The sequence below is a fragment of the Sebastes umbrosus genome, chromosome 17 (genome assembly GCF_015220745.1).
Source record: "Sebastes umbrosus isolate fSebUmb1 chromosome 17, fSebUmb1.pri, whole genome shotgun sequence".
Lineage (NCBI taxonomy): Eukaryota > Metazoa > Chordata > Actinopteri > Perciformes > Sebastidae > Sebastes > Sebastes umbrosus.
The window spans coordinates 11,831,290-11,853,707 of NC_051285.1; the positions used below are offsets into that span (position 1 = coordinate 11,831,290).

At 41.0% G+C, this 22,418-nt stretch overlaps 1 protein-coding gene across 5 annotated transcripts in view; it reads left to right on the forward strand.

Moving 5' to 3' along the window:
* Positions 1–10,474, forward strand: part of LOC119475722 (transcription factor COE1-A-like) — a 98,423-nt gene extending 87,949 nt beyond the window's left edge. For 3 of the 5 annotated variants that reach the window (XM_037748684.1, XM_037748690.1, XM_037748689.1), the window contains 6 exons: positions 4,124–4,189; positions 4,298–4,460; positions 5,459–5,641; positions 6,499–6,696; positions 7,351–7,419; positions 8,852–10,474. In XM_037748684.1, coding sequence (XP_037604612.1) covers positions 4,124–4,189; positions 4,298–4,460; positions 5,459–5,641; positions 6,499–6,696; positions 7,351–7,418 — 678 coding nt within the window. In that variant the 3' untranslated portion in view covers position 7,419; positions 8,852–10,474. The remainder of the gene's footprint in view (positions 1–4,123; positions 4,190–4,297; positions 4,461–5,458; positions 5,642–6,498; positions 6,697–7,350; positions 7,420–8,851) is intronic. The other 2 variants (XM_037748685.1, XM_037748686.1) reach the window with 2 other exon arrangements.
* Positions 10,475–22,418: the final 11,944 nt, after the last annotated feature.

Genomic DNA, 22,418 nt, shown 5'->3' on the forward strand with positions numbered 1-22,418 from the left:
GCTTTGTAAATATGAATATTTTCTGGTATCTTTACTCCTCTGTGACAGTAAACTGAATATCTTTGAGTTGTGGACAAAACGAGACATTTGAGGACGTCATCTTGGGCTTTGGGAAACACTGAACAACATTTTTCACCATTTTCTGACATTTTATAGACCAAACAACTTAAAAATAATCAACAGATTAATCAACAATGAAAATAATCATTAGTTGCAGCCCTAATGGTGTCATTGTGTGCAGAAATGTGTGTTTCTCAGTGTAGCTTTGAACGATTGACTAGTGTGTGTGACGCCCGTGTGTGACTTCCTCTGGTGACTCACTCAGCTGACATCTGTGTGCGACTCATTTTAATGATGTCATACATCGTACTGAGGTCATGTCATCGGCATCACCAAAATGAGTAATCCTGGTGATGCTCATATACTTAAACTCACATGTCGATGTTCACCAGTGAGAGGAGATGAAATCTGAAACCACACATCCCAACACTATCTCCCAACATATCAGTAGATGTTTCCCAGAGGATGTGTGTGTGTGCACGCATGTCAATACTGTGATTGTGCCCCACATCCTTCTGAGCCCACATGTACAGTATGACATCATCTCGGTCCGAGGTGTGACCCTGCATGTACGGCATCCCTAATGGGACATTAGAAGCGGATCAAGCGGCTAATGTACCAGCATTAGGGAGGAATAAGTCATGTGTGTGTCATGTCTGTGCTGGCCCGGCACACGCACGTCACACACACACACCTGACCCCGCAGATAGTCCGCTCAGCATTTCCTGGTCCTAATGCATGCAACGTGTGTGTGCGTGTAATGCATGGTTATCACATTAGAGCTGGTCATAACTCAGACAGTAAAAGCACCTCGACACCTCCTGTTATTCTTTCTCTCTGCCAACAGATCTGCATTTTCTTTCACTCGTCCCCGTCTCCTCTGTGCGTCTGTCAGTCGACCTGTCTGTCTGCATATTTACCTGAAACTGACAAGAATAGATTAGACTAAAAAAAGTCTCGATGATGAGTTAAATAAACTCAAGGGCTTGCGTCTTGAAAATAATTTTTAAAGACTGACATGACAATGACGGGAACATGTCAGTCGCATATTCCATAAATATTTGACAACAGATAAAGACAATGTAGGACAATCACATGAATCAAGGCAAACGTTTTACTTTTAGATTAAAGCTTTAAAATCAGACTTTATTGCAGCAATTACAGGAATCAAAGCAAAAGGCAGCAGTCTGTGATTAAAAAAGACACATTTCAGAGTTGGTTTCTGTCACTCTGTTGTCATAATTCATCATTATCGACTGTAAACTCAAAAAGCAGTTAATGGACAGAATTGGACTAAATGTGTCCCGTTACTTACTGAGCAGACTTCATTCGCTGATGAAAATCGTGGGCCTTAACTTAAAATTGTCAAGACACAAAAAGGACCCCTAGACAAAGTGGAGGGGATGGACAGGGTGGGAAAGTACTGTAATCGGTGTGTGCCCAAAACACATTGTGTAACATCGTGTAACACCATGTAACAGAGACTACCGCGGCAAGCCCAATTGACTATGAAATATAGTCCTCAAAATGCTGTTAAAACAACAGTTTCTAACTGTTGGTAACTGATCCCAGTTTTAACCTAGACACATAGATATCTATTGACATGCAAATCATCACATCAAGCACACAAACACAACATAGTGCATACCTGATAGACATATTTAGTCTCCAATTTCCTTTTAATTTTGTTGCTACATTTAGATGTATTTTCGTTGGTGCTGCAGGCGATCCTAATGACAAAAGTTTATGGCCTCGGAACGTCAAAGCCGGATTATTTTAGACTTTTTAATCAGTTTTGAAAACACAAGTGATGCCCAAAACACTTTTATTCTCATTCATATCAACACATTGCAGCTGGAGGCGCTATTCATTTGTATTGAGCAGGAGGTAATCCGATGAACAATGCTTTGTTATTTACAGACGCAACCTGGGAGAGATTAATTAGGCGATGCGAGTAGCTGTGTGTCTAAATATGAAAAGACGTAAACAGTAAAAGTATTCAAAGTGCATCGATCCCGGCAGTCAGAGGCTTTGAGTGATTTAGTAGCAGAAGCCTGCGGACCTGATAATGATGATGTTACCAGAGGATCATCTTTCCTTCCCGTTTATCAGCCACTGTCTTACTGGAACCGCTCGAACATTCAGGATCGGATTTCTGTGAGTGTGAGTGTGTGTGTGTGAGCCACTCAGCTCACCAGTCTAATAATGAGAGGTTAACAGAGAGCCAGCCTGGCCATAATAATGTGTAAAAGATTGAATTTAGCACCATGGACAGGCACACTAAAACTGCTGACTGGCTATGTGACCTCTCATATCCTCACACACACACACACACGCTGATGGAGAGGCAATATGTTCCACCAGGCACAAACTCAAGAGCACACATGCAGCCAACCATAAGTGTGTGTGTGTGTGTCACACAGTGCAGGTTAATACTGTGAAGCACAGAGTAATTTTCTCTCTGTCGCCAGGCGGCCTCACGCTGTGGAAACGACAACACATTAACTGTTAAACAAGACACCTTAGACCCCGGGGTGGGAGCCGAGAGTAGGAGGGAGAGACTGAGAGAGCGGGCGGGTGAGGAAGAGGAGAAACAATAAAGAAGCTGAGAAAAAGAGAGAATTGTAGAGAAAGGTTTGGTGGGTGAGAAAGAAAGAATTCCCTTTGAGGAGGCAAAGCGGGAAGAAGAGAGAAAAAGGTGAAAATGGACTGGGAGAGCAGAGAAGGAAGATTGAAACGAGTAGAGCAGCAACAATTATTCGACTAGTTGTCAACTATTAAACTAATCGCCAATTATTTTGCTAATAATCGGTTTGAGTAATTTTTTAAGAAAAAAAAGTAGGGCTGTCAATTGATGAAAATATTTAATCGCGATTAATCGCATGATTGTCCATAGTTAATCGGAATTAATCACACTTTTTTATCTGTTCAAAATGTACCTTAAAGGGACATTTGTCAAGTATTTAATGCTCTTATCAACATGGGAGTGGGCAAATATGCTTGTTTTATGCAAATGTATGTATATATTTATTATTGGAAATCATTTAACACAAAACAATGACAAATATTGACCAGAAACCCTCACAGGTACTACATTTAGCATAAAAAATATGCTCAAATCATAACATGACAAACTCAAGCCCAACAACAGCTGTCAGTGTGTCAGTGTGCTGACTTGACTATGACTTGCCCCAAACTGCATGTAATTAAAATGCGTTAAAATGAATTTGCATTAACGCATTATTATCACGTTAACTTTGACAGCCCTAAAAAAGTCAAAAATCTCTGATTCCAGCTTCTTAAATGTAAATATTTTCTTGAAATTGAAAATCTTTGAGTTGTGGACAAAACAAGACATTTGAGGATGTCATCTTGAGCTGTGGGAAACACTGATCGACATTTTTCACCATTTTCTGACATTTTATAGACCAAATAAAAAAAATACTCAACAGATTAATGGACAATGAAAGTAGCCGTTAGTTGCAGCCCTAGAAACAAGAGATTAAAAAAAACAATTAGAGAACTCCTTCTTGTCACAAAGTTGCTCACCTTTACAAACACTGGAGATCATAAAAATAATAATCAATATGGGTGTATTTGCCATTTGAAGGACCGTCACTCCAGGACTGCTCACATTGGATCATTGTCATCTGAATTCAATGTGTGCAATGCACAGCAGAAGAGCCTACAGAGCACTTTAGATTTACTTTAGAGTATATTTTAAACGCCTGTCACTTCAAGATGTCCTTTAGACACACAGGAAAAAAAAGATGCATAAAAGCACTTGACTTGACAGCAGATAATCTGCCTTTAAAAGGAGTGAAGTGCAATTTGTTTATCGTGAATAGATGGTGAAATGGATGTTGGGTGGTGGTGTGTTGGGGGGAGGAAGGAGGGGAAAAGATTGCACATATATGTTTTTTTTTAATAACTTTTATGTGTTATCTGCGTTTATGTCTTGAAATGCATCTAAAACCTTGATATAACTTTGGCTACATTACATTTGTTATCTCCATACAAACTGAAGCAAATTCTTCCTTCTTTTTCTCTCCCTGTGTCTCAGGAGGTTATTTTAAAGAGAGCAGCCGACCTGGTAGAAGCCCTTTATGGTTTGCCCCATAATAACCAGGTAAGGAACACACACACATGCAAACATCCACAAGGGAAGCAAACAAGAAAATGAACGTGTTATTTTAGCTGTCATGTTTGTGGTAATCATTCTTTTCTTCCTGTGCAGGAGATCATCCTGAAGCGTGCGGCGGACATTGCAGAAGCTCTCTACAGCGTTCCGCGAGGACACACCCAGCTCTCCGGCTCCAACCACAGCGGCATGATGGGGGTCAACTCCTTCACTGGGCAGCTGTCCGTCAACGTCTCTGAACCCCCTCAGGCCAATCAGGGTAAGGCTTTGAAAGTGTTAATCATCATAGTGAAGATTCATTTTAATGGCAATGAGTTTGTCACCACTTCTGACCCAGAAACACAGAATTAAAAAAAAGACATTTTGAGATATTCACAAACAAATTGGCAGGATCTGATATAACAATTTCCTCTTATGTTATAACAGCTCATTCTCATTCACGCCCCTCAGTGTGTGATAGCAACGACGCACAATGTAAACACATCCGCGGCAACAGTAAACGCTCCAAGAAAAGTGCTCCGGGAGTGTGGTGACGTAGTTTTTAGAGCGAGAACACACACACAGGGCGGTTGGGAGGGGAGGTGGATGGGCTCAATAACACAAGGCTTTCATTCAGGAGAACAAAGTTTGTGTCCTGTGTGTTAAGTTTCACTTTTGCGTTACAATCAGCTGTTTGTTTGCGTCCCGTGTTCACAACATTCAGTTTCATAGCTAGTTACGGCAGCTGTTAGCAGCCGGTGGGCAGCATACGTTCAAGCTCTATTCAGTAAAAACGAGTATTGGGCGAAAGTAAATTATGATGTTATCATGATGTGTTCAAGTATAATCTTGTGAAATTTAGTTTTGGTGAGAAACTTGAATAAATACAGTTGTTTGAAGGAGATGTTTTCACAGCAATATAAAGTAGATATTAGAGAGCTAACACCAGCTTAAAATGTTTTGTTTTTGACCGTGGTATCTAATTGGGTATCGAGAATCGTGGAATTTCACTGGTATTGGTATCGACGACTAAATTTCTGGTATTGTGACATCCCTATTGGCCACCTTATACGCTTCCACTGCTCAGAAATGTTTTTATCTGTAAACTTTCTCCCATTTCCTCAGCAAACTAAACTTATATTTAATATAAGTTCCAACCTTAACCCACACAGAACAGCTTGATTTATATCACGAATGATCTGTGTTCATCATGTCACTTCGAACCAACTGTCCAATCACCAAACACGCTCCTCTTCCTCTCCTCCACCCTTCCTGCAGGTTTCGTGCGCAGCAGCAGTAGCGTTTCCCCTCACGGTTACGTGCCCAGCTCCACGCCTCAGCAGACCAGCTACACTTCAGTCACCAGCACCATGAACGGCTACGCTAACAACACCGGCATGACCAACATGGGGGGCTCGCCCACTTTCCTCAACGGCTCCGCAGCCAACTCGCCTTATGCTAGTGAGTGCACATGACTGTACACACACACACACACTCAATCACATGCGACACATGGGGAGAAATAAATGTTTTTACAAGCTGGTAGCTACTTCATTGTGGAAGAGCTTGAACCAAACTGTGCTGAAGTCCTGTTAGCTGCCACCAAGCTACTTCAAAAAGCAGTTACACACCTACCTGTTTAAATACAGGTGCTCAACACTGCATACATGCATGCAAATCTTACATGCCGTACCTGCACACACGTCTGTGGACAGGAAGTGAAAGTCTCAGATCTGCCGAGTGGAGATTCCCCCATAGGGCTTTCTGTCTCTGTGTCTTCAAAAACAATCACCAACTCCATTTTGTCCTCATTCCATCTCCTCTCTCCTTCCCTCGCTTCCTTTCATCTGACAGCCACACCTCTTTTTCTCTCTCTGTTGGTTGATTGCATCCCTTTTCCATTTAGCAGAAAGCAAGAGCGAAAGAGGGGGGAGGGAGGGGAGAAAGAGGGATTCAGAGGGATGCTGTTTGTTTTGCTCATATTTTTCTGGTGATGATGACGCAAAATGAAGATTTGACTTTGGAAGAGTGTAACCGTCACGTGTCACTTCTCTTAAAAATACACTACATGGCCAAAAGTGTGTGGACACGTGAACATTACACTCATATAAAGTCTTAAAAACATGTAATGTATCACTATGTCTCACATAATGTGGAGAGTTTTGAATGTTTTGATAAAACAATAAATTGGAGCATCATGTTCAATGAAGTAACCATAATCTGTCTCTTTCCTTCATCCTTAATCCACCCCTTTTTTTTTCTTCATCCCACCTCTCCCCTCCTCTCTTCTTTAACAAATGTGATTACCACCATCCCAGTTGTTCCATCCAGTCCCACTATGGCCTCCTCCACCTCCCTCCCCTCCAACTGCTCCTCCTCTTCTGGCGTCTTCTCCTTCTCTCCGGCCAACATGGTTTCGGCGGCCGTTAAGCAGAAGTCCGCCTTCGCTCCAGTGGTCAGGCCCTCGTCCTCCCCTCCGCCCTCCTGTAACAGCGCCAACGGCAACGGGCTCCAAGGTAATTTACCGTGACAACAGCCAGTCAGTCAGAGGACGCTTAGCGGGAGGACTTCCCCAGCAGATATTCTACCACTAGAGTCCCTCTTATGTTTCACATCCTTCTCTGATCAAACATGTTTAACAGTTTTTAGGTCGGTCCCATCCACTTCCTTTACCGCCCCCCAGTAGTGGACTTTCTCACTTGTTATAACTGTTATTATTCAAGAACGTTTATATTCAACGCATTTTTATTAACGGTCGCTCAATATACTATGTCACCTGCTCTGCGTGTAACTTGTTGCGGCCATCCACAGACTTACAGCGGTACTTCTGATACGTAAAAGACAAATGTAATCCACAACAAAATACGTTTCCAATCAAACGTAATTGAGAATGCAGTTTAGTTGTAAAGGAACGTCATTTTTAGGAGACAGGGCTGCCATAACGCAGCACTACTGTATATCAGGGCATCATGCTACATCCACATTTGCTTCTTAATGTAAACATAGGTTGTTTTGACTAACAACTGAGTTTTTATCCAAGTCTGCTTTTTGTACTGCATCACCTTTTGGATTAACAGTTTTTTTCATTATCTCGCCTGTCTCTTCTCTTGACTTCCCTGTCCCTGTCCCTCTCTCTCTTTCCTGCCTGTCTCTCTGCCTCTCTCTACCAGATCAAACATTTGTGGACTCTAGCAAGTACTCAACAAGCAACTCTCTACAAGGCCTGGCCTTCACCTGAAGTATGTTCCTCAACTATCTCTTCCTTCAGCTCTGTTGACTAATTGCATTTGCAACTTTTGGTGAACTGACTAATTTCAATGAAGTAACAAATGCTGTTTCCACATCTTTTACCTCTGAATGATCTTTCACTCACTTTCCTGATTTTTAACCCCTACTTCTCTTTCATGTCATACTTTCCTTATCTCCATCTCTCCATCTTCCTTGTCTCATCATCATCATCACCACCATCTCTCCATCCTCTTAACTTTTCCATCCACATCTCATCCCACAGCACAGATCTAGCCATTCTGTTGCCTAGTAACTCCTCCCTGTCCTGTCCTCCTATTGGCTGGGGGAAAAGACAGGAAGTTAGATATTTACAAAGACAAAAAAAGACATTTGGCACAGGGAATTTATTTCTCAACATCGCTGGCCTTGTTTAGCTGTGTGTGTATGTGTGTGTGTGTGTGTGTGTAGAGACAGAGCATGTGCGGGGGTGTGGGAACTCAAAGCTCAGCCTCAAAGCACAGCTGAAATAAACACTCCCCACTTACAGCTATACACACACACTTTCCTCTGTCACACACACTCGGTGATCACACACTGGCAGCGTACCAGGGAGCGATCAACAATGACAGCTGTTCGACTCTCTTGACAGTTTATACTGGCAGTATACCTGTGAGCACCTGAGACAAAAAATGAAAAAGGGGAAAAAAAATGGAGGCTCGACTGAAACAATACATCTTATAGAGTTTTGTCATGCTGGTACTGAAAATGTAATATTTTCTCTTCAAAATTCTTATTGATAACATCTCTGGGTCGTCAGTTAGTGCAGAGAAAACGGATAAATGGTAGAGATTAATGATAAGTGCCTGCTAACGACTTGTTGTGAAGTAAATGCAATGGAACAGGGGAGGGAGAATCTAGTGGCTGAATGTTGTCAATGTTATCAATAGCACCTTTAAGTTTTCACTCATAATGAAATAAATAAAACCATTTATGTAATACTCTTTCCAGTCTGCAGTGAGTGTGTGTGTGTGTGACTTTGGGCTGGGCTCTGCTTCTCACATGTTGACACCCATCCCTTGGGTTTAAATACAACACACGCCATGATGCAATCTGTCATGCACACACACACACACACACACACAAACATACAGTAAAACTCGCCAACTGTTCCCGCGCAGAGTAAAATGTGTGTGTATGTATGTGTGTGTGTGAGAGCAGCATCGCCAAGAGCCAACTTATATGATGTGTCCCCGCTCGATTTTACTGATTTATTCGTCTATTGATGTTTTAAATGTCGCTGCAGTCACACAGCTGCACAGATGGGAAAACATATTGATGTATTTACGAGGGAATTTTTTTTACGACTCTGAAAAATATTTGGCTGCGTTCTAAATGTTTTTTTTTTCTCTTCTCTCTCCCTCTGTTTCTTTTTCCACCCAACAGCAATCCCGGGAATGATCGTCCCACCCATGTAAAGGTGTGAGTGCATGACTATGTGTGTGCGTGTGTGTGTGTGTGTGTGTGTGTGTGTGTGTGCGTGCGTGTGCGTGTGACTGTGTGCGAGATGAACCAAGCACACTCACACCGATCCCGGCGGAGGATTTCGGTGCGAGTCAGACTCCGGTCGGGGATGGAAGCAGTCGTCCCGATCTGAAGGAACAAACCCAACTCAGGCCCTTTCTAACACAAAAACAACAACTGAAGAAGAAAAAACAGACGGAGAACAAACAAAGACTGTTTGCAAAGAAATAAGTTGTTTAGACTTTGTACACCTCGATGCTTTTATAGGAGAACGGCCACGCCTACATTATGACTCTCCACGGACACAGGAAGTGTATTTATTTTGGAGAGAATCCACTTCCTCCCTTGAGTGATTTTCTTTTAGTGCAACAGTTAACGTGTGATAATCATCTTCTAACTCACATGAGGGATTTTTCTATTTATGAAGTTTGGTCATTAATGAAGGAATATAATGTGAAGAACACCTGACGATGATGACGGTGATGATGATGATGACGAAGAGGCTGCGGGATTCATACAGAGTCAGATCCAGCCGACACAGACAAGCCAAACCAGACTCACACTTTCACTTCTTGTTGCCAAATCCAGCGTCACTCTTTCAGCGCAAACAGACAGCGAGGTCTTCCTCCGCATTTAACCGAGGATCGAGATGCTTCCCGCCTGCGACTGATGCTGCATTTTTAGCCATTTAAGAAAACCTCCATGTTCGCTTTGAGCTCGCTTCACATACATCTGCAACCGCTGCTACATTTTCTAGAAGGAGAAAATCAGTCGCTCAGTCAACAGAAGGTGCAGAGAGAAAACAAAATTCAGTCATTTAACAAACCAAGAATTGAATGTATTTCCACCCAAGAGAGAAATTAGACGTGCAGCGGTTCCGGTTCAGGACAGATTTGACGATCTATCTGTAAAAAAGGCCATAAATAAGTGCATGAGTGTGTGATCGCTGGGTGCCAACAGCAGCTTCTAAACAGCTCTGCCACCGAGTCCGTCCATCGGCGCTGTTATACCACACCATCTGGTACAAAGTCGGACGCCGCCACAGCAACCTCTGTAAGAGGGTTTCACATGTCTTAAAGACTGCTGCCATTTCGATTTTGTTGTGAGAGTTCTCAAATGTTTGTCTTAATACATAAATCCTCTTGTTTTCTTTTTCTTTTGGTTTGCGGTGTTGTTTTTTTATTCTTCCTGCGATCAGCCGGCCAATCAGATTGTGTTTTTTTTTCTGTTACGTGGACATTTATCTGGTGTGATTGACAACGTGAGTGAGGAAATGATCTTAATGGTCTTAAATGCTGCGCTGCAAAGAATGTTGTTCAATCTTCAACTGAGTCTTAAAAAATCAACGTGATGTCACAAAAATACGTGAAATGACCACGACCTCTTAACAGTGCATTGTGTGGTGGCGGCTCGTAATGTGTTAAAATTAGAATTAAAATGTTTAATCACGATTAATCGCAAATTAATCGCACATTTTTTATCTGTTCAAAATGTACCTTAAAGGGAGAAGTATTTAATACTCTCACCAACATGGAAGTGGGTAAATATGCTTTCTTTATTCAAATTGATGTATATATTTATTATTTGAAATCAATTAACAGCACAAAACAATGACAGATATTGTCCAGAAACCCTCACAGGTACTGCATTTAGCATAAAAAATATGCTCAAATCAAAACATGGCAAACTGCAGCCCAACAGGCAACAACAGCTGTCAGTGTGTCAGTGTGTTGACTTGACTATGACTTGCCCCAAACTGCATGTGATTATCATAAAGTGGGCATGTCTGTAAAGGGGAGACTCGTGGGTACCCATAGAACCCATTTTCATTCACATATCTTGAGGTCAGAGGTCAGATATTTTCTTCCACCCCTACATAATAAAAGGTCGTGGTCATTTCAGATACTCTGGTGAGATCAGGTTGCTTAAAAATCCAACTTTCTGAAATTCTTTGAAAACATCTTCCAGTGAGGTTCAACTTTTTCAACTCTGCCCCGGAGTTCAGTTCAATTTTTACAGTGCTGTAAACTGTATTTAAAAGTACACCATTTCACCAATTTTGCATCCCTTTTTGACTTGTTTTCTTTAGAGGTAAAGATGAAGTATGAATTTCCATGTCTAAAAAAATGACTTTTTTTGCAGCGCAGGACAATTAGCCAGCGACATGTCTTAAATGCTCGGTGAGGACTAACGAGAAAAGTATCTGATGATTTGTAAGTGAAAGTCACTGCTCCCTCAGCCATGCAGTGTGTGTGCTTCAACAGTCTTAACTCATTCATGATTATGTTAATTTTGCCAAAGCCCTTATTTGAGACATTACTGCCTAAACAGTCTTATGCCACAGTTTCTACGCTCTTTGTCTTTTCTTGTCTGTGTAAGAATGCCATTCTGTCAGCAGCAGGTAGCGCTCACATATACGTCTTTATTGTTTCTTCATCATTCAGGTTGATGATATTTGCCACAAATATAGAGCTGATCGATTAGTTGTCAACTATTAAATTAATCGCCAACTATTTTGATGATCGATTAATCATCGGTTTGTGTAATTTTTAAAAGAAAAAAGTCAAAATTCTCTGATTCCGGCTTTTTAAATGTGAATATTTTCTGGTTTCTTTACTCGTCTATGACAGTAAACTGAATATCTTTGACAAAACAAGACATTTGAGGACGTCATCTTGGGCTTTGGGAAACACTGATCTACATTTTTCACCATTTTATAGACCAAACAATTAATCGATAAATCGAGGAAATGATCGACAGATTAATCTACAATGAAAATAATGGTTAGTTGCACAAATAGAAACTATTTGAAAGTGAATTTGGGTTCTTAACTGGACACAAAACCGAACTAGCATCATGTTCTGATAAAGTAAATCCCTCTTATTTGATGAACAGGACTCATTTGTAACTCTTGCCTGAGGGGATCTGGCCTGGATGTTAGCGCTCGATTAAAAAAAAGGGAAGAAAATACGAAACATCTTTCAATTTTTAAATTTAAACTAAATGAGAGCCAGAAGTCAGTAAGCCTCAGTGAGTAAGACTGAAAGTTGATCTTTAGAGCAGTAATCAAAAATTGGGATGAATTATCAGGAACGTCATCAAGAATTTGATAAAAGAAAGATTTTTTTTTCTGATAAAAATCAGTTGTAATTTTGGGGAAAAGAAACAACTGATGAAGACGAGTTCCTCGCTTTGTCTCTCGTGTCTAAAGATTTGAATGTTAAGACATCTTATTTGTTTTGTATCATAGTGTCTGTTTATTAAAAGCCATACGTCCACTGCTAATTTCAATCAAACTTACACGCGTGTAAGTCAAGGAAGCAGGAGGATATTCTGTCACAATGTCGTTCGTATCATTATTGTTAAAGTTTGCATAATTTAGTTGTGTTTTCTAGGTGTAGACTTCATAAATGTGTCTTTATGATTATCCGTGTTTGTCTTCCATGTGATGGATTTGAAGATGAGCTGCTCAATGAAGGCTTTCTCCAGCTTCAGTCAGGTTTTTCTGTCCTCTCTTTGCTCCTTCCTCCCATCATTTCCTCCTCCACCGTGTTTTTATTGTGCTTTTAATACTCTGTATGTTTGCCCCTCTTTTCTCCCTTTCCCCTTACAAAATGAGCCACCTATTTATTTTATCTCATATGGGTCTGGAGACCACTTTTCTGTTTGTGTCTACATGTGAGAGTGCCTGCGACTGTGTGTCTGTGTCATCAGTTTTCTCTGAAAGAAAAATGTGATGTTTTAAAGCTAAAGGTTGTTCATATATAAATACCTGTACAGGAAGGAGTACATGGAGGGGTTTGGTTAAAATGAAGTATGATCCGAAGCACCTGTCCAACGTCAGTAATCACATTTATCATGGCTTGTCTGCGTTCAGGCTCACAGTGGTGGTCATCATTCACATTATCAGCAGTATCAGTGTGGAGGGGAAGAGTACAGAGGAAACTACTGTAAAGATGATAATGTTGATTCTTTTTTTTTATTTTAAACTTTGAAGTGTAAAATAACTTTTTGACTCTCACTATATTTAATTAAAGTTCTTTCTTCTCTGTGAAATAAAAGGTGTCGGTTTTTCACTTCGTTGCTCGACAGACGTCGCTTCACCTTCCGTGCAGTAAAAAAGTTCAATAATTGCCTCACCTCAGGAAAGTCAGGCGTGATGATTTCTAGATTTATCCCGTGCTACTGATGCAGCATCTGGGACACCTCACTTTGAACCAGTGATTAGTCAAATTTACAAATCTTCTTAAATGTTAGTTTGTCCTGAAAGGTGTCAGTCTCACAAAACTGTCAGAGGCTAATCATTGTTTCAAACGAACAAACTTTATTTAAATTTAACCTTCATAAAGTACATATTAAAGCCCTTAAAGGAACAGTGTGTAACATTTTGGGGACTGTATTTGCAGAAATGGAATATAATATTCATAACTATGTTTTCAATAGTGTATAATCACCTGAAACTAAGAATTCTTGTGTTTTCACCAGCTTAGAATGAGCACAAACCAAACTCTGGCTCTAGAGAGAGCCTTTTGTATTTTTGCGTTACCTGAAGGCCACCGTAGTTCTCTACACGCTTTTTAAACTGCAGTAATGTGAGCTGCAGAGTGCAAAACTGTGGTACCGCCAGCCGCCGTCTGACTTCAGTTGCTCCTAAAGTAGCGTTACTATGGTAAGGATGGCCTCTGAGCGAGGCGAACGGCGTTACCACGGTTTTGCCACAGTCTTGGAAAGGGAGGAGTGAGCGGAGGAGTACTCAGTTGGTTGCAATCTGCAACCACACCACTAGATGTCGCCAAATCCTACACACTGTCCCTTTAAAAGTGCTATACAGCTGACTCACAAACTGAAAAGACTGAAAAAGACATTATGAGGATCGTGCACAAAAAAAAGCAAATCTATAGAATTAAATGTGAGATTAAAATGTGAATAAAATAGTTGAACTGTGACTCATCACATTGAACTTTTTCCTCACTGTTCGAACGTTATAAGCTCCATTCCCGTAAAGATCCCACAGCCAGAGAGGTCCTTCTGGGTCAAACTGTTACACAACATGTTGTAAGACTCAGACAGAGGAGGGTTTTCTTTCTGTTTCAGTATTTCAATCTCTTTCTTTCTTTCTTTTTCTTTTCCATTCTTCTGTCACATCAAGCTGTTTCTGTCTCCAGCAGCTCTGATGTTGAGCAAGGCTACCAGCACTGCCAACCATGTGGCCATACACACCGCGTGGCTGTGTGTGCGTGCTTGCGTGTGTGTGTGTGTGTGTGTGTTCATAAACAATACAAATTCTCTAGCGAGACCCGTTTCTGTAATGAGACAGATGGGCCCTGCCTGGAGTTAGCTATCAGCACAACCACAGGCTGTGTGTGTGTGTGTGTGTGTGTGTGTGTGTGTGTGTGTGTGTGTGTGTGTGCGCGTGCGTGCGTGCGATTGTGTGTGTGTTTGTGTGTTCGTGGGAAAGGGAGAAGGAGTGTGTGTGAGGTGTTATTCTCCTATTCCTAGCCTGCAGGCTTAATCAAAGAGGAGCCACAGATGTCTTATTGACACCAATTAGTTTCTGTCTCATGGCACAAACACACACACACACACACACACACACACACACATTAATACACACATATATTTAGAGTGTGAACACACATCTGCGTTTTCATTTTACAGAGTTGATATAGGTTGAATTTGGGATTATTTATGGCCTCCACTCGATGAGTTGAAGAATGCAGTCGATCTGTTTGAGCGCTAACTGCACACATTCACAAAAACACACCAGGTCGATAGCTTGTTGCCTCGGTCTGTGTGTGTGTGTGTACGTGTGTGTGAGTGTGTGTGTGATAAGTCTGAGGAGACAGGACTGAAGACATCCATTAGCTAATGGATCACTCCTCTCTCAATTTTTTTTCTCCTCTCTCCTCTTCTTTTATCCCTCTCATCCTCGCTCCATCACCACATCACACTCCCGGTGCTCTTAACCCCATCAGGAGGAACCACACACACACACAAACACACACACACACCCTAATCCCCTCTCTCCGCCTCTTCCGTCCTCCTTCAGCTGGATTCAAAACCTTTATATACACAGGCCATACACGCTGACAGCAAGCCTTCTCTTGAGGTTTGGCTCTGCTCACTGGACAGTTTCAAAATCAAGAATGTGACCATTAATATCACATTACTGCAACACAGGACGGTGAAAAGCGGACATGAGCAGCGTTTGCCCTCGAAAGATGGTGAAACCACTTTTTCAGGCTGCTGTTGTAAAACATGCACAAGTATTTTTTGGTAAGCAAATTTTCATTCATTCATTCATTCATTCAACCTTTATTTAAATCTCGAGGAATCATTGAGGGAATGTCCTCAATTTCAATTATGGCGAGAGTACAAATAAAACAGAATAAATAAACACAAGAAAATAATTAACAAGAAAACAAACAACAGAACCTTCAAATGAAACGCGTGAACTCGTGTTTACAACATGGGAAGTCGTGTACACGTTATGCTTGGCGTTTAAGTTGTGAGAACACCGCTGCTAAGCAATGGCAATATTAATGTTACTGCAGGCGTCTAGATGACACAGAGGTTAACAATTTAGCAAAGCCAGCAAGTGGGTAACATAATGCAGGAAATTCAAAGACATAATGACAGAGGAAAAAGATGAGGCCGTTGAGAATATCAATATTTTCCTCAGACCTATTATGAATGAATGAATGACTTTATTTCGAACATAAAAATAAAAAAAACAGATACATTTAATAACAAACAAAACAAGAGTACTTATATTTCCTTATAATTATGAAGAATTCAAATATGCGACTAAAATTACAATATATTAATTTATTTTGTAATGAAAAATGAACTTTCCAGAAAGGTTTGCCGAGACAAAGAATGTATATTAATAAGAAGTGAAAGTCAATTGCTCGTTCCATTGCAACATCAGCGCCCAGCAACAAAGCTACGCTTCCGCCATTTTGGACTGAAAGCAGCAATCGGACCAAAGAGTATAGAAGTAAAGACATGAAATTCTGCTGTTTTTTTTTTATTTACAACAGCCACTGCTGCCATTTTGGACTGAAAACACTTATTATATTTATAATATTTTATTGTTCAACACAGGCCATTTTGGTAGAATATGACAATATAAGAGTACGGCACTTTTTAGGCGGACGTTTTACTGACGTCCAGTAGTCGCTTTCAATCCAATATGGCGGAAGTGTAGCTTTGCTTCTGGGCGCTGATATTGAAATGGAATGAACAATTGACTTTCACTTCTTATCAATATACGTTCTTTGACCGGACACCAGTAAAACGTCCGTCTAAAAAGTGCCGTAAAAAACTAAAACTAAAATTATTTCTATTCTATTCTATTATTCTACAGAAATGGCCTGTGTTGAAGAAAAAAACATAAAAAATATAATAAGCATTTTCAGTCCAAAATGGCAGCTGTTGTCAAAAAAACACTGTAGTTTCGTGTCCTTGCGTCTATACTCTTTGACCTACATGCACCTGCTTGACTGACCATGGAGGTCCAGAGCTGAGAGGGCTTCATCACTTGAACATAGACATACAGTTTGTGGTTTTGGGGAAATGGCTGTAATGATGTGGTCATTTTCAGGTGGTTGACGGTTTGTTTAAGGAAGCAAGAAGAAGACTGTGAAGGAAAAAGAGTGAGTGAGGAAGGAGGCATCAAGTTAAAAAAGAGCAGAAGATAAAAAGGATGAGCGAGGATAAACATGAGGATGAGGAGAAGGTACCAGAGAGAGGAGAAGAGGAGGGTGACATGATGATTGTGTGTACGAGGGCGAGTGGTAATGGAGTCCTCTCTCGATAGAAAGGTGTTGCTGTATGATTTAACAATCGCGAGCCGAAGAACAATAAAATCTTACCACTGTGTGTGTGTGTGTGAATGAGAAGTGCTAAAGCTAAGTAGAGGGGATGACACTCCCTCACTGCTGCCACTCCAAAAGCACTTGTAACACACACTCACACACTCATACCCACTCACTTAAGTGGAGGGTTTGAAATTGAGCTGGGACCTGGAATGAATACTCCAAACAATTATCTTTCTCTCCTGCGTCTAGTAATCCATTTCCCATGAATATATTCACATCTGCCTCTTATTTTCCCGCTCTTCCTCCGTCCTCCTCCTCTTTTGTGTTACACATTCTCACCTCCTTCTTCTCTCCTCCCTCACAGGTGATGGTATCTTTCCCTCGGGGAGTCCTCGGACACAATGTGACAATACAGTGATCATGCTTCTGATTTATGCCTGTCACATAGCGTCCACACGGTGGACGGTTACTGGCTGCAAGTGACACACTATGTTGGCAAGATGTGGCCTCCTCCTGGAACAAAAAAATAAAATAAAATAAAATAAAATATGTGCAGGGGTAATTGTGGCGTGTGAAGAAGAGGAAAAGATATTCTAAAGGCTCATTTCTTTTTCTTTTTTAGAAAAATCTTTATTCATTTTTCACAAGTTTACAGAAAAAGAATAAATACTCATAGATGCAACTAGTTCTCTTTTAGTTACTTCCCTGGTTGTACCACAAATTAAGTTAACGGGCTGTTTATTTAATTGAATTCTTTGATTTCACGCAGTTTATTTTCCCAGTTTCTTTCACTATATTCTCTGTTACAGAAAGTTCAGCCCAGTATTTTGATTTTTTCATTAACTTTAATGTTAATATTTTTGTCTGTCCTTCTCAGCTCCGATCGGTAGTTTTAGAAGTAGTTTAGTTTAGTTTAGAAGTAGTTCTGTTGCAGTAACTTAACCAAGTCGATCTTTTCCTAATCCAAACCAAGGCCTATTGAAAGAGGCTGCGTCACTCACATGTGATCAATGCGTCATATCTTAGGGGTACCACACATGCGCAGTGAAACCTGGTCTGCCCTTGCCGAAATTGAGCCAATCGCAAAGCACAACCGCAGCTCCAGTTACACTGTGCATGTGTTATACCCCATACCCCTAGACTGTGTTCGCCCCTGTCCTAGCCTCCTTCAATAGGCCTCTATCCTAACTAAGTAGTTTTATTTTGAAAAGACTGGAGCGGAAATTAGGAAGGAAATGAGAAGGCAGATATATTGGCCAAACAATCATTAAAACGACACTTAATTGACATACAAATACCGTTAAGTAAAGCAGAGGTTAAAACTATCATTAAGGACTACATGCACAAAACCTGGCAAGAATACTGGGACTTAAGTACCACAGGGAGACATCTGATCTGTACAGTATTCAGAAACATGTAGGAGCTGATGGAATACAGAGCGGGAGCCCAAGGGAAGAGATGGTCATTACCCGTCTGAAAATAGGACAAACAGGATTAAACCAAACACTCCATAGAATAGGCAAGCACTCAACTGGACTATGCACGCACTGTAATAAACCGGAAACTGTCAAGCATGTTCTCATAGAGTGCAACAAATATGACGAAGAAAACATCTGTTGAAAGCTGCTCAGCTCTGTACTCACTGATCTTTATTCCATGGTCTTAATGACTTGCTTTTACTTGACAAGCATACTTTGTGATGTGCTATTGTGTGCAGTTGTGTATTGTGCGTTTTGTATGTTCTTGCTTGTATGACTGTAGTATGTTTCTTTGTTTTTACCTGCCAAGGGACTACAGAAGTGAATTAGCTTAAAGCTATAATCTGGTACGGTGCATCAAATGGTGACATTTATGTTTTGAAACTGTACATGGTCCCGCTCAAATAAAATAATAAAATAATAAAATAAATTAATTAATTACTTAAGGGCAACAGGAATAATGGAGAAAATTGAATTATTATTATTATTATTATTTTATTTTAGTTATTATTATTATTATTATTATTATTATTATTATTATTATTATTATTAATAATAATAATTTTTATTTTATTTTATTTTATTTTATTTATTATTTTCCCTGCCAATCTTTTGCTCCACACTCCAGTCCAGTAGGTGGTGGTAATGCACCTATAAGCTGGTTTGCCAACCGCCAATTAACACCAAAGAAGAAGAAGAAAATGAAACACGCGTCACTTGTTGCTGGACATTCGTAGGAAAACGCACAAAAAACACGTTGTTGAAAGTCGTGCAGAGCGTCTATGTACACAAATCAAATAGATTAAATTTCGTGAGTATTTCACGAGCTGCTGTGAGACTGTGTTGTAGGAGCACACCTGGATGCATCGGTTGAAAGTGTCACCAGGTAACACGGTGACGCGTTAAACCGAAACACCTGTTGCGTTGAGGAGCAGCAGCCTGAGGATGCAGGAGGAAGAAGTTCAGCCATCAGAGACTCATCTCAGAGTTCAACACCAAAACAAGGCCCTGTCATCTCCTGCTCTAATCATCATAAAGTAAGCTCATTTACAATGTTTGGACTAGTGGCCTATTTCAATATTATTGTTTATTGGGTGTACAGCTGGATTTAATGCTGATGTTACTGCAAGTGTGTGTGTGTGACTATTTGGCCGCTGTGCCAGGCTGTGTTATGGTGTTAATGTTTGTCTTGTTGGCTCAGAACCAGGTATGAGTAGACCTACATGTACACATAAAGGCTACCAGGAATCTGGTTATTTTTCTCTCATTGTAGCCTATACATGGGACATAGAAATGCAGCTAAAAACAAGGTCAACAAAGCTGATCAAGAGTAAAGAAAGAAGATAAATATTAAAAAAATAAAATAAAAGGAACAACAGCATAATGTGTCAGGCTGTTCCTGTAAATTGTAAACAATAATACAGTAATGGTGCAGAGTGCAAATATGCTGGAAGGAATATGAATGATTAATTCATAACAGGTGTCTTTATATATACGTGATGCAGGTGGATATATACAGTATGCATGTCAGGTGCCTGCAGTGGCGGATTAAGGTGGTCAGGGGCCCCCGAGGCTACTCTTTGAATGCCCCCCCCCCCCACACACACACCCTAACTCATCATGCTTTAAAGCAGGGGTGCACACACTTTTTCAGCATGCGAGCTACTTATAAAATGATCAAGTCAAAATGATCTACCTACTATAAAAATACAAAACATATATTTATTTATAAATATATTGAGTATTCTTTATATGTACAATATATGTTGGTGTACCTTGCATAACTGCATGAACCCATATTGTACAATATAACTCTGTACATGTTTTGTCATTACCTTACTCTGATGACTTGCACTGAATGGAATCAGCCAGGGATGCATAGTCCGGACAGTAGCTGCTGATAGCCAGCCTCAAGCACACTTCCAAATGATCATCAGTCAAGGTGGAACGGTATTTGGACTTAATAATCTTCATGTGGGAAAAGGCTGACTCGCATAAATAAGTGGAGCCGAATAATGCAGTCAAGGAGGTAGCACATTTCCTCATGTTGAGGTACTTTTCCTCTGTGAGGAAGTTCCAGAACTGTCCATGAGCCCTGGACTTAAGCTGAATGTCAGCTTGTAGTGTCAAAATCTCATCCTCCACTCCAGATGAGTTCAGGTGAAACAGTGTTGCAATTTTTGATGCAAGTGAATCAGCCTCAGCATCTTCCCGAAAAGGGTAGCACATGAATGTAGCGACTGGCTCCAGTAAAACAAAGTCTTGAAAGCGTCTGTCAAACTCTGACAGACAGTTCTCAATCTGCTCTGATAGGCTGACGTCTATTTTTTTTTTTTTTTTAATGCCATGCGATCTACCCACACTACCTTTGCGATCGACCGGTAGATCGCGATCGACGTATTGGGCACCCCTGCTTTAAAGGGACTGTTTGTAAGAATCAGAAATTGGTTGTAACAGCGACACCTGTGGCCGTTAAGTCAACGAAAGTCAGTGTCCTGTTGCTCGCGCTCGCCCGTGTGCACGCGCTACGTGAATGTGAGCGAGCATCCGTCAAAACAGTGAGGCGACAGCGAACACACATCAGCTAAAACCACAATATCACTCTGTATTTCACCTGCTTGGCAGTAATGTTAGCTGCCGGAGGGAACAGGGGAGACACTGGCACCCGGTCGGAGACGATAATGTAACTCGTTTTCTGCACAAACGTCCCACTGTACATTCACTAGATATTCTCAGAGCTAAACTAACTCTTCTGCAGTGTGTAGTGTGCGCGCATGCACGTGAGGTGGAGCGAGAGAGCGAGAACACGCTTGAGACCAAAGCTACGCTCTCCCCCGCGTCACTAGATATAACTTTGTGGTTTTGGTGCTTCCATGTAGTTTGTGTTGGAGTCTTGTCTGAACAGCGTAGTCACACGGGAGCTTGGTCATGGTGTTCTTTCAGCCGTTGTGCTTTTCGTTTTTGTGCTCCGTGATCATATATTAATTTTAACGCTATTCTGTCAAGTAGTGATGTGTTATTTGAAAACCAGCTGAGTGGCCAGATGTGTCCCACATCAACATAATTTATGTTTCTTATGGGCCAATAAGGGTAAAGTTTTTGTTTTTTCTCTGAAGTATATTTAAATAATTAAATATAATCTGTCCAGTCTGGGGCCCTTGCAAACACGGGACACCTACAGTAGGCTGCAGCCTGTGCATGAATCCACCCCAGGGTGCCTGTACCATTACCTCTGATGATGATGATATATAAGGTTTTTATGATCAAACTGTGGTGCATTCAGGCAAGTATAGTTGTAATCAGGCCTGGAATTCATCATTTTAGGGGCAGGGCTACTTGGCCTTTGGTGTTGTCAATGTTTAGGGCAGCAAGGCCATTGGTAGAAGGAACCAATGGGTGCTTCCCCTCAACTAGCGAAGGAACACTGTGCATCGCGTCCATAGAATAGGCGCATATTTTTAGTGGAGCTTCTGAAACGCGGTGCAGAGTGTCTGGTCGAGACGAGCATTGGAGTGGCCGCAATCGGCGCAGCTGCAACCGGTGAATCCAGGGGTAACATTTGTGTCAAACTATCGTCATTAATAGCCCGGTTTTCCAGCAGTTCATACCAGGCTTGAAATCGAACCCAACACTGGTTATGCGAGCAGCGTTTTACTTGATGTTGCCCAGCAAAAGACACTGGTGTCTAAAAAACATATTGACAGGAAAGAGGCAGAGGAGAAAACAATGAAATCAGATGGGGCGGCGTGGGCGGGGTCCTCTACTTGTAACAAAACGTCTCTTCTTTCATTCACCTCCATCATCTCCAAACAACAGAAATGAGATGAATCTGCTCTCTGCTCTGTTTTGTTCTCGTCTTGGACTCTTTTGGGTTCATATTAATTTAACTCCAGCATCCCCTTTGTTGCCAGTTGATGATCTGTGAAGCATTAAATTGTCATTGTTCTTTCTTAGTTACTTTAAATCTGGAACTGTGACATCACCACTTACTACCTAATGATATCATCACCCGCTGCCAGGAAACTGAGATTATCAATGAGCTGATGCCCAGAAATGTGTTGTGATTGGCAGGGATGATTGGTGATGATATCATCCTGTTGATCGGCATAAAAAAAAAAAGAAAGAAAACACAGCACTTCTGGTTTGCATGGTGATGATGATGTCACTGCCATTGTGTGGAGGTTGTGT